Here is a 19,087-nt window from a genome sequence, read left to right on the forward strand (position 1 = left end):
CAATAAATAAAAATAGAGCTGCACTAGCAAGGCTCCTGCACGCAGCATTGGAATGATTGACGCTTCAACCCTTAAGCTTGTTTGTCCAGTGTGATCGCAAGTGTGCCGTGTCTGAGCACAGTTCACTTCACTGCTTTGGCACGCTTTAGAGAAGTGGGCTTCTGTGATGGTTCAGGTTTTCATTTGTGTTTGGGTTTTTCTGGGTTTTACATTTTCGTGTAAGTCTTGAGTTTCTTGGTTATTCTTTTGTGACCTTTCCATCCATCCAGCTTCTGCCACTTATCCGGGGTCGGGCTGCGGAGAGAGCAGCCTAAGCAGGGAAGCCCAGACTTCCCTCTCTCTAGCTGCTTCGTCCAGCTCTTCTCGGGGGATTTCGGGACGTTCCCAGGCCAGCCGAGAGATGTCGTCTCCCCAGCGTCTCCTGGGTCTGCCCTGGGGTCTCCTCCCAGTGGGACGTGTCCTGAACACCTCACCAAGGAGGCGTCCAGGAGGCATCCTCATCAAATGCCAGAGCCACCTCATCTGGCTCCTCTCAACATGGAGGAGCAGCGGCTCTACTCCGATCTCCTCCTGGATAGCCGAGCTTCTCACCCTATCTCTAAGGGAGCCCAACCCAAAGGCGGGGGGAGGCTACCCTCTTGTCCACCGGGGTGAAATCCAATGTACATGCACCGAGCCAGGGGGCAATGAGTATCGCCACCCCTGCCCGCCACCTCTCACAGTCGGCAACTCCAGAGTGTAAGAGAGTCCAACCCCTCTCGAGAAGGCTGGTTCCAGAGCCCTTGCTGTGTGTTGAGGTGAGGCCGAATATATCTAGCCCCAACTTCTCAACTTCTCACACCAGCTCAGGCTCTTTTCCTGCCAGAAAGGTGACATTCCACATCACTAGAGCTAGCTTCTGCAGCCGAGGATCAGTCCGCCAAGGTCCCTGCCTATCGGCTGCCGCCCAACTCACACTGCACCCGACCCCTATGGCCCCCCTGCAGGTGGTGAGCCCATGGGAAGGGGGTCCCACATTGCCTCTTTGGGCCCCATGGGAACAGGCCCGGCCACCAGGCGCTCACCATCGAGCCCCACCCCCTGGTCTGGCTCCAGGAGGGGGCCCTGGTGACCCACGTCCGGGCAAGGGAAGCCTAGAACCATTTTTGTTTCTCATCATAAGGGTCTGTGTGCGCTGCACTTTCTCTGATCCCTCCCCTCTTTGTGACCTTTTTCTTGTGTTAAGCTCAGTTATTCTTGTTGTGTGTTTCCTGTGTTTGTCTTTAGTTTGTGTGCTTTGTGGTTCTTGTCATGTGTAGGTCTTTTTATGATTATTTTTAGTGTTTCTGTGTTTAGGATTTATCTTGTCTCTGTCTGAGTTTCCCTGTGTTTGGTTTAGTTCTCCTCATGTTCCCCTCCAGGTTGATCCCCCCTCATGTGTTTCACCTGTGTCTTGTTTCTCACCTGTGTTTGATTGCTCCCCCGTCTGTATCGTCTCTGTGTTTCTTGAGTTCTTTTTGAGTTCATTGTCTGCTGTCGCTGTGCGTTTGCCATCTAGTGTCTCCTGGTTCATCTGTGTTTGTTTCTTGTGAGTTTATCCCAGTGTTTTTTGGTTTTGTTTCTCTTGTACACATTTTTGATTTGAACTTTGGATTCTGAGTTCAGTTAGATAAAACCTTTTTTTTTTGTTTAATCTGCATTTGGGTCCTGCACCTTCTTTCTCCTGTGGATTTTTGACAGGCTTCAGCACGGTTCACGTCATGCACGAGCACAAGCATGCGGACATGAGACATGATCCATAACTTATGATCTCTGTGATTGCTCTTCTCAACCACCATTTAAACAGTAGCATTAGAGGGCTGTCTGACCAAACCACTTTCACAAGAGCCAAAAAGTCTCTAGCGTCTAGGCTTTGATGGAGAGGGACATTTTCAGAAATGGACATCAGGTCCAGACAGTGGATGATCCTCCATGAAGACACCTTCAGCACTTGGAGCAACCTTGGCACTGCCTCCTGGAAACACTCACATCAAGCATCAATAGGAATGGTGGAGCTCCTCATCACTCTTTTTCTAAACTTTATCTCCATTTAAGGGGTTTTTTCTTTTTTTCCTTTCTCATTTTGAACTGTGAACTTAAACTTTTGATCAGCTGTAGGGCTGCGCATCGATAACCGGTTCTAATTTGGAACCGGGTCCGCAGTTAACCAATTCCTTGGAATTTCTAGTAAAACTCCATTTCGGTTCCCCTATCGGTTCCTCCCGGGGTGTGCTAACACAGCAAACGAACGCACCCCACGAGCAATGCACGGTGACGTCGTTCCATGTGCTTTTTGTTGTTGCTGCTAGACCTCTCAGTTGCAGAGATGTCGCCTGCTCGCGCTAAACGGTCCAAGGTGTGGCTCTATATCACCAAAAAAAGACGATGCGGGAATTAGGCTTGTGGTTCTCGAGACCGGTCTTGGTCTCGAGACCACTTTTTCGTGGTCTCGGTCATGTCACGGCCTCGGGGTCTCCCGTTCTCGATGGGTCTCGGACTGACATGTCGGTCTTGGAGGTATTAGAAGCAAACGATATGTCTAGGTACACTGCTGGGTTTGTAGAGCACAACTTTCTGCAATGGCTTTTATTATTTTTACATGCCCTTTATTTATTTTGTGACAAACGTCTGCGCTCATCCTGTTTGTGACTGCGGAGAAGCAGACGGGACGCAGATGGGCGATCCACATCAATTTAACTGGAGAGAGAGAGAGAGACAGAGGCGCGTTGCATGCTTGGGGAGTTTGCGCTGACATGCAGGGGTGTGTCCAGATATTCTAGAATGGGGTGCCCCGACCAGGGCACTCGCTATGTATGTATTAAAAATACAGGATTGAAAGGATACAGCTTTAACTAATTAACATAATTAACATAAATAAATAAATAAATAAATAAATAAATAAATAAATAAATAAATAATTATAATAATGATAATAATGATAATATTAAAAATAATAACTATCATTGAAACAAAAGAAAAAATATAAATAAAGGGACCTTTTTTACTATATCTGTAATCACATAGTTCTTATTTTTCCGTAGTGAGAATTGATAAGAGAATTGATAAGGAATTGGATCAATAAGCAGGGATTGATAAGGCATTGGAATCATTAAAACCTTATCAATACACAGCCCTAATCAGCTGATGAACAGATTTCACTCTAATTGTTCAGGAAAGTTTAAAAGTTTAAGGAAAAAGCTTTCCCTTTTTGGTGTTTCATTTCACTTAAGTTGTATTTCTTCCTCCGTGCTATGTCCACTATCATAGCCGCTCAGGATAGCTACTGCTACACGCTATCATTGACATGCAAAGTCACTTGCTCACCGGGCCTGCTGTGATTGGCTGAGGTAGCTACGTATACTCTTTGCCCCTCCTCTACAGGCAGAGGAGGGGGTTGAGGCAGACACAGACACTGACACACTGACTGTATGGAGGCCCAGAAGTGAAGGCTGAACATGATTATTCCTGTAAAAGTTGACATTCTTTTTCTGATTTTGAAAATCCTGCAGACTCTACCTTTAGGATCCAACAACCAGTCCTAAACTTTGATCAGGAGGGTATTCTCCTTTTCTACGATTTAAAATGGAGAACATAAAGATTGATTATTTCTAGATGTTGTTTCCTGTGGTTCAGTCAGATTTTCTAAGTAGAACATGAATCCATTTACAGCACGTTGGCCAAAAACTAAGGCATGCTTTTGCAAGAGTCACGTCTTCATGACATCAGGAAAAACTCTAAGTTTAATTTGCCAAGTAGACAAAGTTTTATGCAATGGCTTTATTAAAATGGTTTTGGTTTAGTGAATTTAGAGGTAAAGTGCAAACATAATATAATCATTTGGTTAAGAGTTGATTTGAATAGAAATTGAAGTTAAAATTTCAAAGTGAATTCATGAGCAGATGAGTCAGGACACTTTTCTATCCAGCATGCTGCTGCAGTCACAGCCCTGTCAACACTGAAACTAACAAACATTCTGCCTAACAAAAGATAATACACTCTGATATAGAGTCTGGTTTCATTAGTTTCAATGGCACAGGGAGATCTGAGCAGATGTAAACAAGTGGCTATCACAGCTAATGGACATGAGGAAGCTGTGTGTGGTGGGATGTGAGTGGGCCGGCTCCACAGAAAGAAAAGTCATTATTAGCAGAAGCAATTCACCAAGTGGAGCTGGACTCATGGAAGAGTTCAGCTTCTAAAAATGAGCTTTCCAGAGAGGAGTCACAGTAAGACAAGTCATGTCTTCACACCAGGGGGATTACTTCTTTACCTTGACTTAGTGTCAGGCAAACTTCCTGCAGGCTTCCTCAAAGGACTCACCAGGTGTTGTTGTTGTGACTGGTCTGTCAGCTGATTTATTAAGGTGGTTTTTAACTAGGGCAGAACAATTAATCGATTTTAAACTGACATCGCAATGTAATAGAATACAATTTTCAAATCGCACAGGCTGCAATTAGGAAAAATAAAAGTTTCATGTACACAGGCCTTGAAGGAATATAGTAACTTGTACTTGTTCTCCCTTAAAACCAGCAAAGTCAAAATGCTGTTTTTTTTTCAGGCAAAAAAAAAACCTGTGGGCTACAGAGATCCATCCAGTAAATCGTAGAACCATATCCCTTGGTCCCTTTTTCTGTATGGTTTGTTACTCTTACTGACAACTGGAGGTCAGTAAACTTTCCCAGTGTTCCTTTTTCTTTTTCAATGAAGAAAAATGCAAAAGAGACTTGTTTAAATGCTAACAGTGTCTTTTGTTGGTTGGTCATACTATAAAATGACTTAAAACTTGTGTTAAGTGAACAATGCAGTAGATAACCCCCCCCTCAAAAAACAACAACAACCAAAAAAAATGTATGCTAAATTGCAATTGCAATTGCAATACTGGTCCAAAAAATATAAATAGATTATTTTCCAAAATTGTTCAGCCCTAGTTTTAAAATCCTGCTTATTTCACCATCAGACATTCCTCAGGAAACACATGTGATTCGATATTTATTTGGTTAACTGTTTTTTGACATTGATAATGAATCAGTCCTTTATGTCCATTTCTTCTTTTTGGATCATTCGGTCGTATAGTGCAGTGTTTCTCAACCCTGGTCCTGGAGGACCCCCTGCCCTGCATGTTTTAGATTTTACCCCACTCCAGCACACCTGATTCAAATGAATGGCTCGTTAGCAGGCTCAAGCAGAGATTGATGACGAGCTGATCATTTGAGATTGAGAAACACTGGTATAGTGTACTGTCGGACAACAGGGGGTGTGTTCTTCCAAACTAGTATAAATCAGCTAAAAGACAAGTCACAGTAACATTTTGGTTGTCTTAAATCACTCATTCATTCCCTCCTCACCATTTACTATATATTGATTGGATATCAAGGTTGTTAGTCCACTCACTCAGCGAAATGAAAACATTTCAGACCACACACTGTATAAAACATGGACGTAGTCTCTGCCGTCTGTGTCGTCCGTCTGTTGCAGAGTAATGATGCTGATTGTTGGTGGGGGCCATATTGGATAAGTCTTAGGCTTGGAGCTTCCTTATAACAGCTACAGAGCACCCATCAGTCACATTAACTGAGCTGTGCCTCTGATTGGACAAACTTGGCATGTTTAAGTCCAACAGTAACTCTTATTAAGTGGTTCAATTAGGCCTGTCACAATAATCAATAAATCAATTAACCGAATGATAATTGAAACGTCCTGGGTAAGTTTGCCAGCCTCGATAAACTGACACGTGCATGCATGTTTGTTTTCCTCCTCTCTTTTGACCAAAGAGGCTGAATGAGAAGATGGCTCACTACGTCTATCTTTCCTAACATTGGGGTGCATAGGTTCTATAGTGGATTTATAGAGGAGTGAGCATCTGTCAAAAAAGGAAACACACGCTAATATGAGTGATGGCACAAAAGATACGGTTCTTAAGCCACCTGCCACAGTCCCAGTGTGGCAATATTTTGTTTTTTTATCAGAATGAACAAAGTGTGAGCTCATGAACACCAACAAGCTGATATGTCCCATTTGTTTGAAAATAGTGGCAACAAAGAAGAAGAAGGGGAGGTGCAGCGGAGCCTTGTTCTTTGACAATCCGCTCTTACTGAGGCTTTTGGTCTGCAAAGTAAATAGAAATAAAAGAGCCAAATGGTGGGCACTCAAAGACAGCTACATTGCCAAAGAAATGCAGCCCTTCAATACGGTTGAAAGCCAGAAATGTTCAAAATGTTTGACAGACAGTACGGATTGACTGGGAAAAAGTACATATTACAAACAATTCAGGAACTGTATAAACTCCCTTTGATTTAGGCTATAGTTTTTATTGTTGTTGTTTTTTGGGGGGAGTTTCGTTTTTTCTTTAGAGACAGGGTCTATGTTTTATTGTTTTTGATTAGTATTAATTATTTTCATTGACATGTATTTTTTTCTAAAAGAGAGTCCATTTCATTTTCATTGTATTTTTTTCTCTTTCTTGTTTGTTAAATTTATATTTTTTGTTTAATTTATTTTATTTAAAAGATCCTGACCTTTTAATTACAGTGAAATACTCTTAAGAAATTAAAGTTCCTTGCTTTTGATATGGTGTACTCACTTTATTATCCCATTCATCAAAATTACAGAAATGAAAAAATGGAAAAAAAAAAATCAAAATAATATTGACAATAATATCATTTAATAATAATATTTTGGAAAATTATCGTCCAGCAAAATGTGTTATCGTGACAGGCCTAGGTTCTATAAACCAATGACACCAAACCTTGGTCTCAGGGTCTCTTAGATGCTTCAATACATTGGATACAATAGGTCAGAACAGGCGTTGAAGCCTTGGAGCAGCCTTGAAGCAGCACCATCAGGCCCAAATTTCTCATTTAGGGTCATCATGTAAAATCGGCATTTAAGCCCTGTCATGCATTCTGTAGCATTTTCTTTGACTAAACCAGGACAGGTACTGTCCCACTTTTTAGGACCCTTCTGTTGGGTGCCAGACTGATCCAACCCCAGAAGGTGGAGCTAGAAACACTGCAGTCTGATGATTGGTGGAAAGAGTCATCACTTCCTGTGCAACAGCGGCAATAAAGAACAACACATAACCCTGCCATGTTTGAATCTCCAATCCACTTCTTCTTTGTGGATGTCTTCCATCGTTGCTCTTTGTTCACTGTGTCCCGTTTTTCTTCTTCATTGGATTTATTTGCAGGGTACACAGTGTTGCGCTGCTATGCCATCACACAATTATGCCGCCTACCAAGAAGGACATGGTTGGCTGTTGAAACACAAACAGGATCAGGCTTTACTGATCCGACCCGTACCAAACTGTACTGATCCGTACCAGACCACTTGGTGGAAACGGGGCCTTATGCTTTGTTCATCTATGAGCTCATGCTCCACTTCCTCCCAGCCTGAAGCTGACCGTGGTTTCACAGTGTCTGAGGTTCAAAGTGATGTTGTTTTCTGATCTGCCTTCACATATTAACTGACTCTGGCATCTCCAGCTGACACTCTGCTTTTATTTACCCTCTCCGGTGTTTGTGTCAGTGTAAAAAACTGGCTGATTGTGGTTTGTCTTTCTTTGTGCTGCTGGTTTATATGGAGTGACACAGCTTCCTCATTATTCTTGTTAACCCGTGTGAACATGGCGCTCTGTTCTCTGTCCTAATTGACCGTTTGGGTTCTGATGTAAGAGTGAAACTCTTCTTCTCCAGGCTCGTCTGGGTGGTTAATTGGCGCCACAAAGGAACAGACACTAAGAGTACAAAACACTGAGCACCCAAACACACCTGTAGACTGGATTGAGAGAAGAAATATGACCCTTAAGAAGAGATGAAGATATGATTGTCTTTGAGCTGGTCTATAGTTAGCTCCTCTTCCTTTTGTTGCCTTGATTGAATTTCCTTTGAAGCACTTCTTGCGTTCACCCTCCCCCCAGCTGATGAAGACTTGTCCTGGACAGAGGAGGCTGCAGGATCCACCTGCCGATGTCATTAAAGGGTAAATCAGTGAAATACAAAGACTCTGCGGTGTCACATCTCTGAGGCCTTCTGTGTGTCTCCAAGGCGAAGCAGGGGGATGTGAGTAGGGTGGATGACATCTTCGGCTTTAATATGCTCCTTTTTCTCCTTGCTTGTCAAAGCCTGTGACAACATGTGGAACAAAAGCTGGAGGTGGAAATATTCCTCCCTGATCCAGATGAAAGCTTCATGCAGCAACAAGTGGATGTTCTCTGCTCACACTTTCAGACCTAATTAGAAACCAGAGACTCATAAGCATTTCATTCTGTTTCTGAATATTTAACTGAAATGTTACCCATCATATCACTGGATGTTTCTTTATTCCTCATTTACTCTGTGAGAGCCAGAAATAAACAGACCAGGTAGGGTGGAGAAAAAAGAATTATGATTATGTGGCAGAAATAAATCATAGTGTCCTTGAGCAAGACACTGAACCCACAACTGCTCCCGCTGTTGTTCAGCAGGGTGTGAATGTGTTGCTGATGGTCTCTTACCATAGCAGCCCCTGCCAGCAGTGTGAGGATTTGATGAATGAGACTAGCAGTGTGAAAGAGCTTGAAGCTCCCTCCGAGATTCAGAAAGACCAGATAAGTCCATTCACCATTCCTTCACTTTCTGCACACATCCCTCTGTTTTTACATGATTTCTTTCCTCTCTCCTTATTTTTTGTGTGGTTTCTGTAAATACTGCGTCATCGTGAAAAAAATCTAGAAACAAAGGGTCCCACCAGAGGAACTACATCAGATCACCTAATATGCTTCCCCCAACCAGCAACAACATCATCACATCCAGAGTCATTTTTTCAATTTAAGGAGACTGAGGAGAGGACACTGAATGGAGATCACATCTTCTTTTTAACTCTGCCTTTCTTTGTTCAAGACAACTTTCTACCAGATTTGAGGTAAGGTATTTATCAACAATTAGGTTGGGCTATGCTTTAAAACCTGACAACAAGCAAACTTTGCCAGTTTTTACCATAGTTTAGTAGCCTGCTTTATTACGCTCTACTCACAGCCTGCGTTTTTTTTTTCCTTTGGCCTTTGTTTAAATCATTAGCTAATGTTTTTAGCCTTAGCCTGCGCTTTAGCTTTCAGCTTGTGTTTTGGTCTTTAACCTCTGTTTAGTCTTTAGCCTCTGTTTAGCCCAGTGTTTCTCAATCCTGGTCCTGGGGACCCCCCTGCCCTGCATGTTTTAGATGTCACCCGAATCCAGCACACCTGATTCAAATGATCGGCTCATCATCAAGCTCTGCTCGAGCCTGATAACGAGCCATTCATTTGAATCAGGTGTGCTGGAGTAGGGTAACATCTAAAACATGCAGGGCAGGGGGGTCCCCAGGACCAGGATTGAGAAACACTGGTTTAGCCTTTAGCCCCTGTTTTAGCCTTAAGCTTGTGTTTTATCCTTAGCCTGTGATTTAACCTTTAGCCTGTGCTTTAGCTTTAGCTTGTGTTTTAGCTTTTAGCCTGTGTTTTAGCCTTTAGCCTCAGTGTATAAGCCTTTAGCCCATGTTTTGGCCTTTAGCTTGTATTTTAGCCTTAGGCCTGTGATATAGCCTGTGGCCTGTGCTTAATCCTTTAGCCTGTGTTTTAGCCTTTGGCCCGTGTTTTAGCTTTCAGCCTGTGTTTCAGCTTTTAGCCTGTGTTTTAAGACTTTAGCTTGTGTTTCAGACTTTAGCTTGTGCTTTAGCCTTTAGCCTGTATTTCAGCTTTTAGCCTATGTTTTAGCCTTTAGCCTGTGTTTTAGGCCTTCGCTAATGTTTGAGCCTTTTGCCCCTGTGCTCTTACCTTTGGCTAATGCTTTTGTCTTTAGCCCTTTTGCATAAGCCTTCATTCTCTTTTTTAGCTTTCAGCTTGTATTTGAGCTTATGGCCTTTGTTTAGTCCTTTGTCTGTGTTTTAGCCCTTAGCTCATGATTTAGTCTTAAACTCGCATTTTGCCTTTTCCCTTTGATCTACCCTTTAGCTCTGTTTAAGCCTTCAGCCTTTCTTGGCTTCAGCTCATGCTTTAGCCTTAAGCTTGTATTTTGGCCTTTTGCCTGTGTATTAGCCTCTGCTGTGTATTAGCCTTTAGCCTGTGTTTAAGGCTTTAGCTTGTGTTTTACCCTTAAGTTTGTTTTTTTTTGCCTTCAGCTCTTTAGCCTTTGACCTATTTTTTAGCCTTTAGCCTTTGTGTTAGCCTAAAGCTATGTGTTACCCTTAGCTCGTGCTCTATCTCTCTCCTGTTTATCTTTCTTCTGCTCTTCTGTCCTTTTTCTATCTGACAGTTAGGCTCCAGTGTCCACCATCACTATGTACTAAACTTGGTCATTCAGCATGGTGTCATCAAGATTTCATTTAGTGTTGAAGTGTAAATCAATGCTGTTCTGCTTGACCAGATTGGGAAACTGAGAAGAAGCATTTAGGAATAACCTATGCTGGTGCTGATAATCTCATTCTAAAGTGTGGATTGGGATCAGGCATTCACCCAGTCTGGTTAGTGGTTCTTAAAATGTTGAACTTTTTACTCACAGAGCGATGTACTTTCCGTCTTTACTGCAACAAGAAGCAGTTTCTGTGGAAAATCGTCAAACACCCAATAATCATGTTATTAACCTGTTTCTTTTTTTAAATTGGATTTTTAGGAGATGTCCCTTCAGGTCTTTGTTGGCATCATCTCCTTTATTCAAATGTGTCCAAAGCGTATACATTGATGGCCTTTTTTTCACAGCAAAAATGTTGTTTTTGCATGAAAACATTAAATTATTCTGTTTTTACCACCATTACATCCAGGGCCACAGCTTTTTTACTCTGAGGTTGTATAAACTGGTGGAAGGAAAGAAAGTTTCATGCAAATGAATCTGACAATAGTTTTAATATTTCACAACCCAATTTGAATACCAGCATAATGCTGGTAAATGATGTGATGTGTATGCAAAACAGCATATGGTGCTTTCTGGGAGCTTTACCAATGCTGGAGGCTCCATCCACAGAGCACTGTTCTTATGGGTGTTTGTGAAGTTGGGACCCATATGGATTCCTACTTATAGGAAAACTTAACATGTGATTTCATTCAGCGTGTCAGGGTTGTACATTTCCCCTTCGTTGTGATGTTAAAATGTTAATGCAAACAGAAAATCTTGGCCTGAACCATCACAGAGGTGTTTTAAAATTTCACATACTGGTGTTTAAATAAATCTGTTTAAATAAAGCGTCACTGTGAACCTACAGCTATGTATGAGTTGATGGATTTCCAGTCAGAGCTCCAAGTGAATTAAGCGGTCAGCCGGTCCAGATAAGGCTGGGGTAAACAGGCCTTTTACTGTACGGATTGAGGCTTCATGGTTACAATTTGCATAATCATTGCATCGTTATATAACAATAATGAGAACCTATTTCATATTCATCTGAGCTTATTTCACATTCAGTTTTGGAAGCAGGTCAAGTAAAGCAGCAGCATGAGGCGAGTATCTGTGGGATTTCACAGAGCTGGAGCCCAAACCCAGAGCAGATTATTCATTTGAAGCCAAACTGCTTTTTCCTTATGTTGTGGATTGACTGTCAATCACTGGGAACATGTGGGAGAGCACAGACTTCACTCCACCATCAGGAACTTTCAGCTGCAGTGAGTACAGCTACACACTGAGGTGTTTTTCAGGTGAGCAGTGAGGAAGCTTCAACGTCCCTGAGCCTTCCTTCTGTCACGATGATTTACAATAAAGCCCGGGAAGACTCTGTATGTGGGCTGCTGCATCAACATAATCTGGATCCTTCTGTAGCAGCTGTAGAGCGCTCACATCCTCAGGCTGTGGTTTGGAGAAGGAACCCTGGGCCTGAGTTCCCTCAGTTTAGAGTAACGTGTTCTCTATCATGCTGGAACTACAGTCTTCATCTAATGAAATATGGTCATGAAATGGTCTGAAAGTGTGTCGTTGTTTATGATCCAGATCAGCGCTTCTTAGTCCCACAGAATCAGGAATGTAAAGCTAATTTAGCTCTCACAAAACCTTTTGTCAACTAAAATAACAGGTGTCTTTCTGTTCTGACTTTGAATGGATACAAGAGGACAGAAATCATAAGGGGAAGGGACCAGCACTGAAGAAACAGACAGAGGGTGAATGAACACAGGGGGGTAAAACACAGGTGGAACTAATGAGAGCAAACCAAGAGGAGGGAAACACAAGGACAACACAGGCCCTCATTTATCAAACTTGATTAAACTCTGAGTTCATGCACAGAGGTTTCATGTCAGAGCAGAGCGCGGTGCAGTAAGGGAAATCTGTCTGTGGCTGAGAATTATTCTGTCATCTGAGTGCTGAGCAGACAGACAGACAGATGGTCACTGATTAATATTCAGAGAGTTAAATAAGATATAACACCAAGAATGTTTCTGACATTTCACTCTTTATCAACCAATCTGTAAAATACATCACGTATGAAAGAGCAGCATGAGCTGTCAGATGATTTATTCCTGAAACAAATGTGTGTTCGTTTTTCACGCGAATCAGGCGCATGCCCTGATTGGCCCAGGTATGCATGCTCCATAAATCACACATGTATGTTGCTGTAAGCTTGTTTTCCCACACCCAAATCTGCGCCGGATCCCAAAAGAGATTGATAAATGGATCCTGAAGAGTAAGACATGGATGAAATCTAACAACACAAAGAAACAGCATGAACAACAAAACAGATGACACAGAGACCTGATCTAATACTTAGGTATAGTAGAATATAAACTAAAAAATATTTTACTAGAAAAACAATAACTAAATTAAGCCTAAAGCTTTTTCCACTGAAATTACCGTATTGGCCTGAATGTAAGCCAAGGATTTTTGTTTGAAAATAATGTGAAAAGGTGGGAGTCGTCTTATGATCGGGGTCTAATCATTGACACATGGTTATAGTTGTCCAGGGTTGTTACACAAGCACAACAGCAGAGAGCACCAGCTTTTTGTAAAGACAGTGACCTCACGGTGGCTGAGGTCACCTGTCAATCATAGCAGAGACGCAGTGACAGGAGATGAGATACAGAGAGGCTCAATGATTGTCCAGAGAAAGTGGACCAAAAGTTGGGCAAGTTAACAGAAAACTGAAGCAGAGCTATGATGCTAATGTTCAGATAATGATGCTCAGTGAGGCAGAGACGTCAAACAACTGTCAGGAAGACACAAATAAGGAGCTACTGAGAGAAATGTCTGAAGATCACATGCCAAAAAAGAGCGTCTGAAAAATGTGAACTGTAAAAGATAAACTTACCACTGTCCTCAAAGAGACCGTTACCAAGCTGTCATCAGGATCATATTTAAACACAGATCCTAGTGATTGGATTTAGAGCCAAAAATGAAACAGTCTCTATTACGATTGTCCCAGAATGTCAATAATTAAATAGATACGAAGTAAATTTTGGTTATCAGCCTTTATCTAAAGATTAGTTTTAAAAAGAGAGGGGTTGTCTTGTATTCGGGTCAATAAAGTAAGTTCAGATATTTATTTACTTTATTTTCTGTAAAATCTGAGGCTGCTCTGAATTCAACTCTCACAAGAAGGAGCATGACAGTGGATCCTGGCTGTGGGACTACAGAACTGTATACAGACAGCCGGGTACTCCGGCTTCCTCCCACAGTCCAAAAACATGGTCTTCAACATCAGGTTAATTTGTCACTCTAAATTGTCTGCAGGTGTGAGTGTGTGCGTGAAGGGTTGCCTGTCTCTGTGTCAGACCTGCGATTGACTGGCAACCAGTCCAGGGTGTACCCCGCCTCTAGCCCAATGACAGCTGGGATAGGCTCCAGCCACCCGCGACCCTGAACAGGATTAGCGGTTTGGAAAACGAATGAATGAAGTTGGAAGAACTGAGCCAAACTTTTCAGCTACTGCCTCACAGAAAAATCTTTCGGCACACACATCTTTCATTTGTTGGACTGTTTTCACTGTTTAGCTTGAAAAATTTCCACATTTCTGACCTTTAAGCCACTGAGTTGCTAATGCTAAGCTAACAGAGTGTCCTGTGTTTACTTGTTATTGCCTTTTTAAACTGTGTGTCCTTGGAGAGTTACCGTAGGATGCCATAAAGCAGATGTTGTTGCTGTAATGTGCTTGTGCTCAAGTACTCTGAAGCAAGTGTGGCGTGTCTTCTACATCAATTGTCAACACCAATTATTATGTTATCATTTCTCATCAAGTTTACGAGGTTGGGTGAACTCAGATCCCTCAGTTATACTAACTCATTACTGTTCAGCTGTGAGTTGTACCATAGTTGAAATGTTATTAACCTGTGATACAAAAAGAGGTCAGAGGAGTAGTAAAGACAGGGACTGGACTCACCCTCTCCTCCTCCTCCCGGAGGTCCGGCATAGTGCTGACACACAGCGTCACAGCAGTGATTGCTACAAATACCACAGACAAGCAGGCAAAGATCTTCCCTGGCAGTCCAGAGTGGGGGTTCTCCACCATGTCCCGCAGTCTCCTCATGCAGCCCCCTGAACAGGTTTCTTCCACCACCTCTCCAGGAAGCTGCTGGTTCTCCTCACAGGACTGTGGGGACGTGAGCTCAGCCTCCTCCTCCTCCAGCCTCTGCTGCTCCTTGTACTCCTCTTGCCTGATCCGCAGCTTCCTGAGGCAGCACCAGTCCAGGTTTTTCTCCTCCACGCCCCAGTAGAGCAGCTCCTCCTGAAAGGACAGGGCGCACATCTCCCTCAGCAGGCGCAGCTTCCCTGCAGCTAAGAAGGTGACGATGGTGCGGAAAGCGTTCGGGCTGCGGTCAAAGAAGTACTCATTGCGGCTAACGTCGTAGTCATCGCACAAGTCCATGATTTCGGCCTCGTTGCTGCAGCTGCGCAGCTTTCCCAGCCGAGTCAGGGGGAACTCTTCCAGTGTGGACCAGGGGATGCAGTACTTGATGCCCCCCACGTTGATGATGGCCGCCCCATCAGCCAGGCAGATCTCATCCCCATCCTGCTGGAGGGTCTGGGGCTGAAGCAGGAGCTGGGCGCGCTTGTAGAACAAACCCTTCTTGGAGGTGACCTCTCGTGGGTTCTCCACTCGGCTGAAGTGAAACGGGGTGAACTGGTGATCTGTGCTGCCGGCGAGGAAGGCAACTTCCTGGTACATGACTGCTGTTCTGCTGGTGGACCCTGTCCAACACGATACGATGGAGAGGAGCTTCACAGGGTTTGTAAGGGGACTGGTGGCTTGTCACCCATTCAGCAACACCATACGGCTCTGTGGAGACAAAGACAAGTCACCGTTACTCTTCACTCGACCATTCAATGAATGACTGGGTTGGGGGACTGGATGTGATGAATTTGGTACCGGGTGAGGACTGGACTTGTGTTCCTACTTTAGGGAATGAACCATAGCCTGGTGACTTTCTCCCCCATTAGGTTGAACTCATGTCTTTCAACCAAATATGAAGTAATGGATATGTTTGGGCGATCCATTCAAGGCTTTACACCACCTTCTCTGAGAAAAAAAAAAAAAGCCCCAACTCACACTGATTTTTGGAACCAGAGAAAACTCCAGAATGTGGATCCAATAGACTGATCTAACTCCAAAACACAGATGCTAAGAAAAGCTTTGGCTATGATGCTTTGGAAAGCTCTACTCTGTGTGATCTGCATCAACCAGACAAAAAAATAATAAGGTTTCCAAAATCTTAAAAAACCTTGTAAAGCTTCTGGATAGTTTGCACAATATGATGTAATGTTGTCATCTTAAAGGGGCATTGCCCCTTCATTAATCTAAGACTATAAGTTTGGTGTATTTGAGAGTCGCAGGAAGACCCCCAGGGGTCCTTCTCTCAAAGCTTGGGACTCCATGGAATAATTTAAAAACCTCTGTAAAATTTGTGTTTTTTCACTGAATTGGCATATCAACAGACTGGAATCTCTGGCACTAATACAATCAGCTATTTTTTCTAATACTTAAGCCATGGCATGGTTGTTTGTGTCAGACAGGTTGGTCTGAGTATTTCAGAAACTGCTGATCTACTGGGATTTTAACCCACAACCATCTCTAGGGTTCACAGAGAATGGCCCCAAAAAGAGAAAATATCCAGTGAGCAGCAGTTCTGTGGGACAAAATGCCTTGTTGATGCCAGAGGTCAGAGGAGAATGGACAGACTGGTTGGAGCTGATAGAAAGACAACAGTAACTCAAATAACCACTGGTTACAACCGAGGTCTGCAGAAGAGCATCTCTGAACACACAACACGTCCAACCTTGAGGCAGATGGGCTACAGCAGCAGAAGACCACACCGGGTGACCCTCCTGTCAGCTAAGAACAGGAAACTGAGGCTACAATTCACACAGCAACACCAAAACTGGACAATAGAAGATTGGAAAAACGTTGCCTGGTCTGATGAGTCTGGATTTCTGCTCCACATACAGATGGTAGGGTCAGAATTTGGCATAAACAACATGAAAGCATGGATCCATCCTGCCTTGTATCAACGGTTCAGGCTGCTGCTGCTGGTGTAATGGTGTGGGGGATATTTTCTTGGCTCACTTTGGGCCCCTTAGTACCAACTGAGCATGGTTTAAAGTCCACAGCCTACCTGAGTATTGTTGCTGACCATGTCCATCCCTTTATGAGCACAGTGTACCCATCTTCTGATGGCTACTTCCAGCAGGATAACGCTCCATGTCATAAAGCTGGAATCATCTCAGACTGGTTTCTTCAACATGATAATGAGTTCCCTGTACTCTAATGGCCTGCACAGTCCCCAGATCTCAATCTAACAGAGCACCTTTGGGATGTGGTGGAACGGGAGATTCTCATCATGGATGTTCAGACGACAAATCTGCAGCAACTGTGTGATGCTATCATGCCTGTCTGAGAGAGAAAAGCTTCAGATCAAGCGCTGTCCTCCAAATTCACACTGTGGCACATCGTGATGTCTCTTTTTTTTGTCAAGGCTAAAAGTACTGAAGTGAACAGAACTGAACTGAAGTAAAGAGCTTTGAGAGTCTAGGGACAGATGGATCACAGCTTAAAAACCTCTCCCACTTCCTGAGGAGAAATTTGATCATGTTTTATGGGGGACAAAAATATTGCTTTCCCTGATGGATTATTAAAGCATCTTTGCGGCATAAGCTCATTAGATTGATTAGACAGCTTGAGTAATCTGAATGAAACCTTCCAGCATGTCTCTGGCCCAGGGTGGGAGGCCGTTTAACCACACCATAATAATTCAAAATTATACCACAACTCTATAAATACTTTAATTTGTTCATTTCATTTACATTCGGGATAAAACTCCAATGTAAAACTTCAAGCACAGCTTTGTTTTACCTTCAAACATCAAAAAAAATCTGTCACATCCTGTCTCAGAGCAGAGATCCATCAAGCTTCATGTCAAGAACTGTATCAACACTTTGGTTTTGTTGAAATTATAACCCAGATCTGTAAACCTCACATGTGAAGTCGACATATGTTGAATGTTTAATATGTTGTGTGGTAATGGTTTATTCATTCTTTATGAACACACAGCAACAGTAACAATGTTTTATTCACACTCAGCTTTCACATCAACATCAACTTAAACAGCCACTGTCAACATTTCCACCTGAACATCCATACACTGTCTGTTCCTCACCGTGCTGATGCTGCACTCAGCTCTAATATGACTGAGGACGGGGAGTTTGGAGCTCCCTGTGCGATTTATAGACTTTTACCAAGTGCAACACCAGCAACTAAATAAAAATTATAAATGAGAGAGTCGGCAGTACAAGGAGGAGAGGAGAGGAGAAAAGAAACTATTTCTACTTTTACGTGCTTTCCTGAGCACAATAATCAACAAAAAGGAAGAAGTCAGGCTCACTACATGATCACACACAGCCAGAGAAAAAGACTTGTCTCATTTGTGGGTGAGGTGACATTTTCCAATTAAAAAAGCTTGTTTTGTCCAATTTTGCATTCCCCGAGAGGAGGCCGACTTTTTAGGTCTGAAACTCAGGGATCATTTTCATACACCCCTCAGCTTTCATCTTACACTGTATTATTTATGACACTGAATCATGTTCTTAATGATGAGTACATCTATATTTTCTGTCAAGGGCAGAAACAAACCAAAGTCTATCTGTGAGGTCTCACTAAACTGCATGTGGACTGAGCATAGGCTGCTTTTATAAAGCTAAAGCTCTGTACATTAAGCAGAAACTCAACAACTCTAACAGCTGACGTCTTTAGATAATCAGATTTATCAGGATGTGACAATGTGAGAGTTCAAAAAACACATCAGAGGAAACAAGGTCAAAACAGTCTGAATCTGAAAAATAATCCTGATCAAATCCAGATCCTGATCCTGACATAAAAACATCCTGACATATTTTCTCCACATCGCCCCCTGATGGAGAACATGTTCCTTGGTCAGAAGCAGAGTTTGCTGATGTTTACGCAGCATGTAACACTGCAGAAAACTGACCACTGACCATGTGGTATCAGAGACACCAGAGGGACAGGTTTTGTTTTGACAGCAGTTTCACGCAGTTTGGTGACACCTTTTTCCAAACAAACAGAAAGTTCTTTTTGGGGAGTGGACTGGAGATGTGAATATGTGAGTTATAAAGGGACAATTCTTTCGACTAATCAACAGACTGCAGTGTTTCTAGCTCCACCCTCTGGGGTTGGACGAGTGTCTGGCACCCCAACTAAAGGGTACCAAAAAGTGTTGCGGTACGGGTCACTAATTGGGGACCTGTCCTGGTTTTAACCAAAAGAAATGCCACAAAATGCGTGCAGTACGAAGACGAGCTGAACAGTACCACTTGGTGGAAACAGGGCTTTAGAGAACCCTTTTTTCAGCCTCTCTCTGAAACACTTCATTCCAGTTGCTATCTCTGTAAGCCTCCACACTCCACAAGCCCCCTTCTCTCTGATTGGACAGCTCTCTGGAGGCCTGTTGAGCTACAATTTGGGAATACATTGGTGTTTCAGGCCCGCTTTTGCAACGTGTCACCTCAGAGTAGGAGATCCTTACGTGATGACCTTATCAGGTCCTACTGTAGCTAAAAGTGTAAATCTGTTTTCACATTTGAAAACTCTGAGTCAAACCAGGACAGGTACCTCAATTATTGACGTGACTAAAGTCAAAAGC

General features: G+C 42.9%; 1 protein-coding gene across 1 annotated transcript in view; it reads right to left on the reverse strand.

The window, feature by feature from the left end:
- kcng2 (potassium voltage-gated channel, subfamily G, member 2) overlaps positions 1-19,087 on the reverse strand; it is a 48,980-nt gene that overhangs the window by 19,137 nt on the left and 10,756 nt on the right. Inside the window, exon 2 of the mRNA XM_074686116.1 lies at positions 14,317-15,213. Within this exon, the coding sequence (XP_074542217.1) occupies positions 14,317-15,102 (786 nt within the window). The 5' untranslated portion in view covers positions 15,103-15,213. The remainder of the gene's footprint in view (positions 1-14,316; positions 15,214-19,087) is intronic.

This window comes from Halichoeres trimaculatus, unplaced genomic scaffold (assembly GCF_033239565.1).
Source record: "Halichoeres trimaculatus isolate MK-OKI-2021-1 unplaced genomic scaffold, fHalTri1.1 fHalTri1_scaffold_14, whole genome shotgun sequence".
In the NCBI taxonomy this organism is placed as follows: Eukaryota; Metazoa; Chordata; class Actinopteri; order Labriformes; family Labridae; genus Halichoeres; species Halichoeres trimaculatus.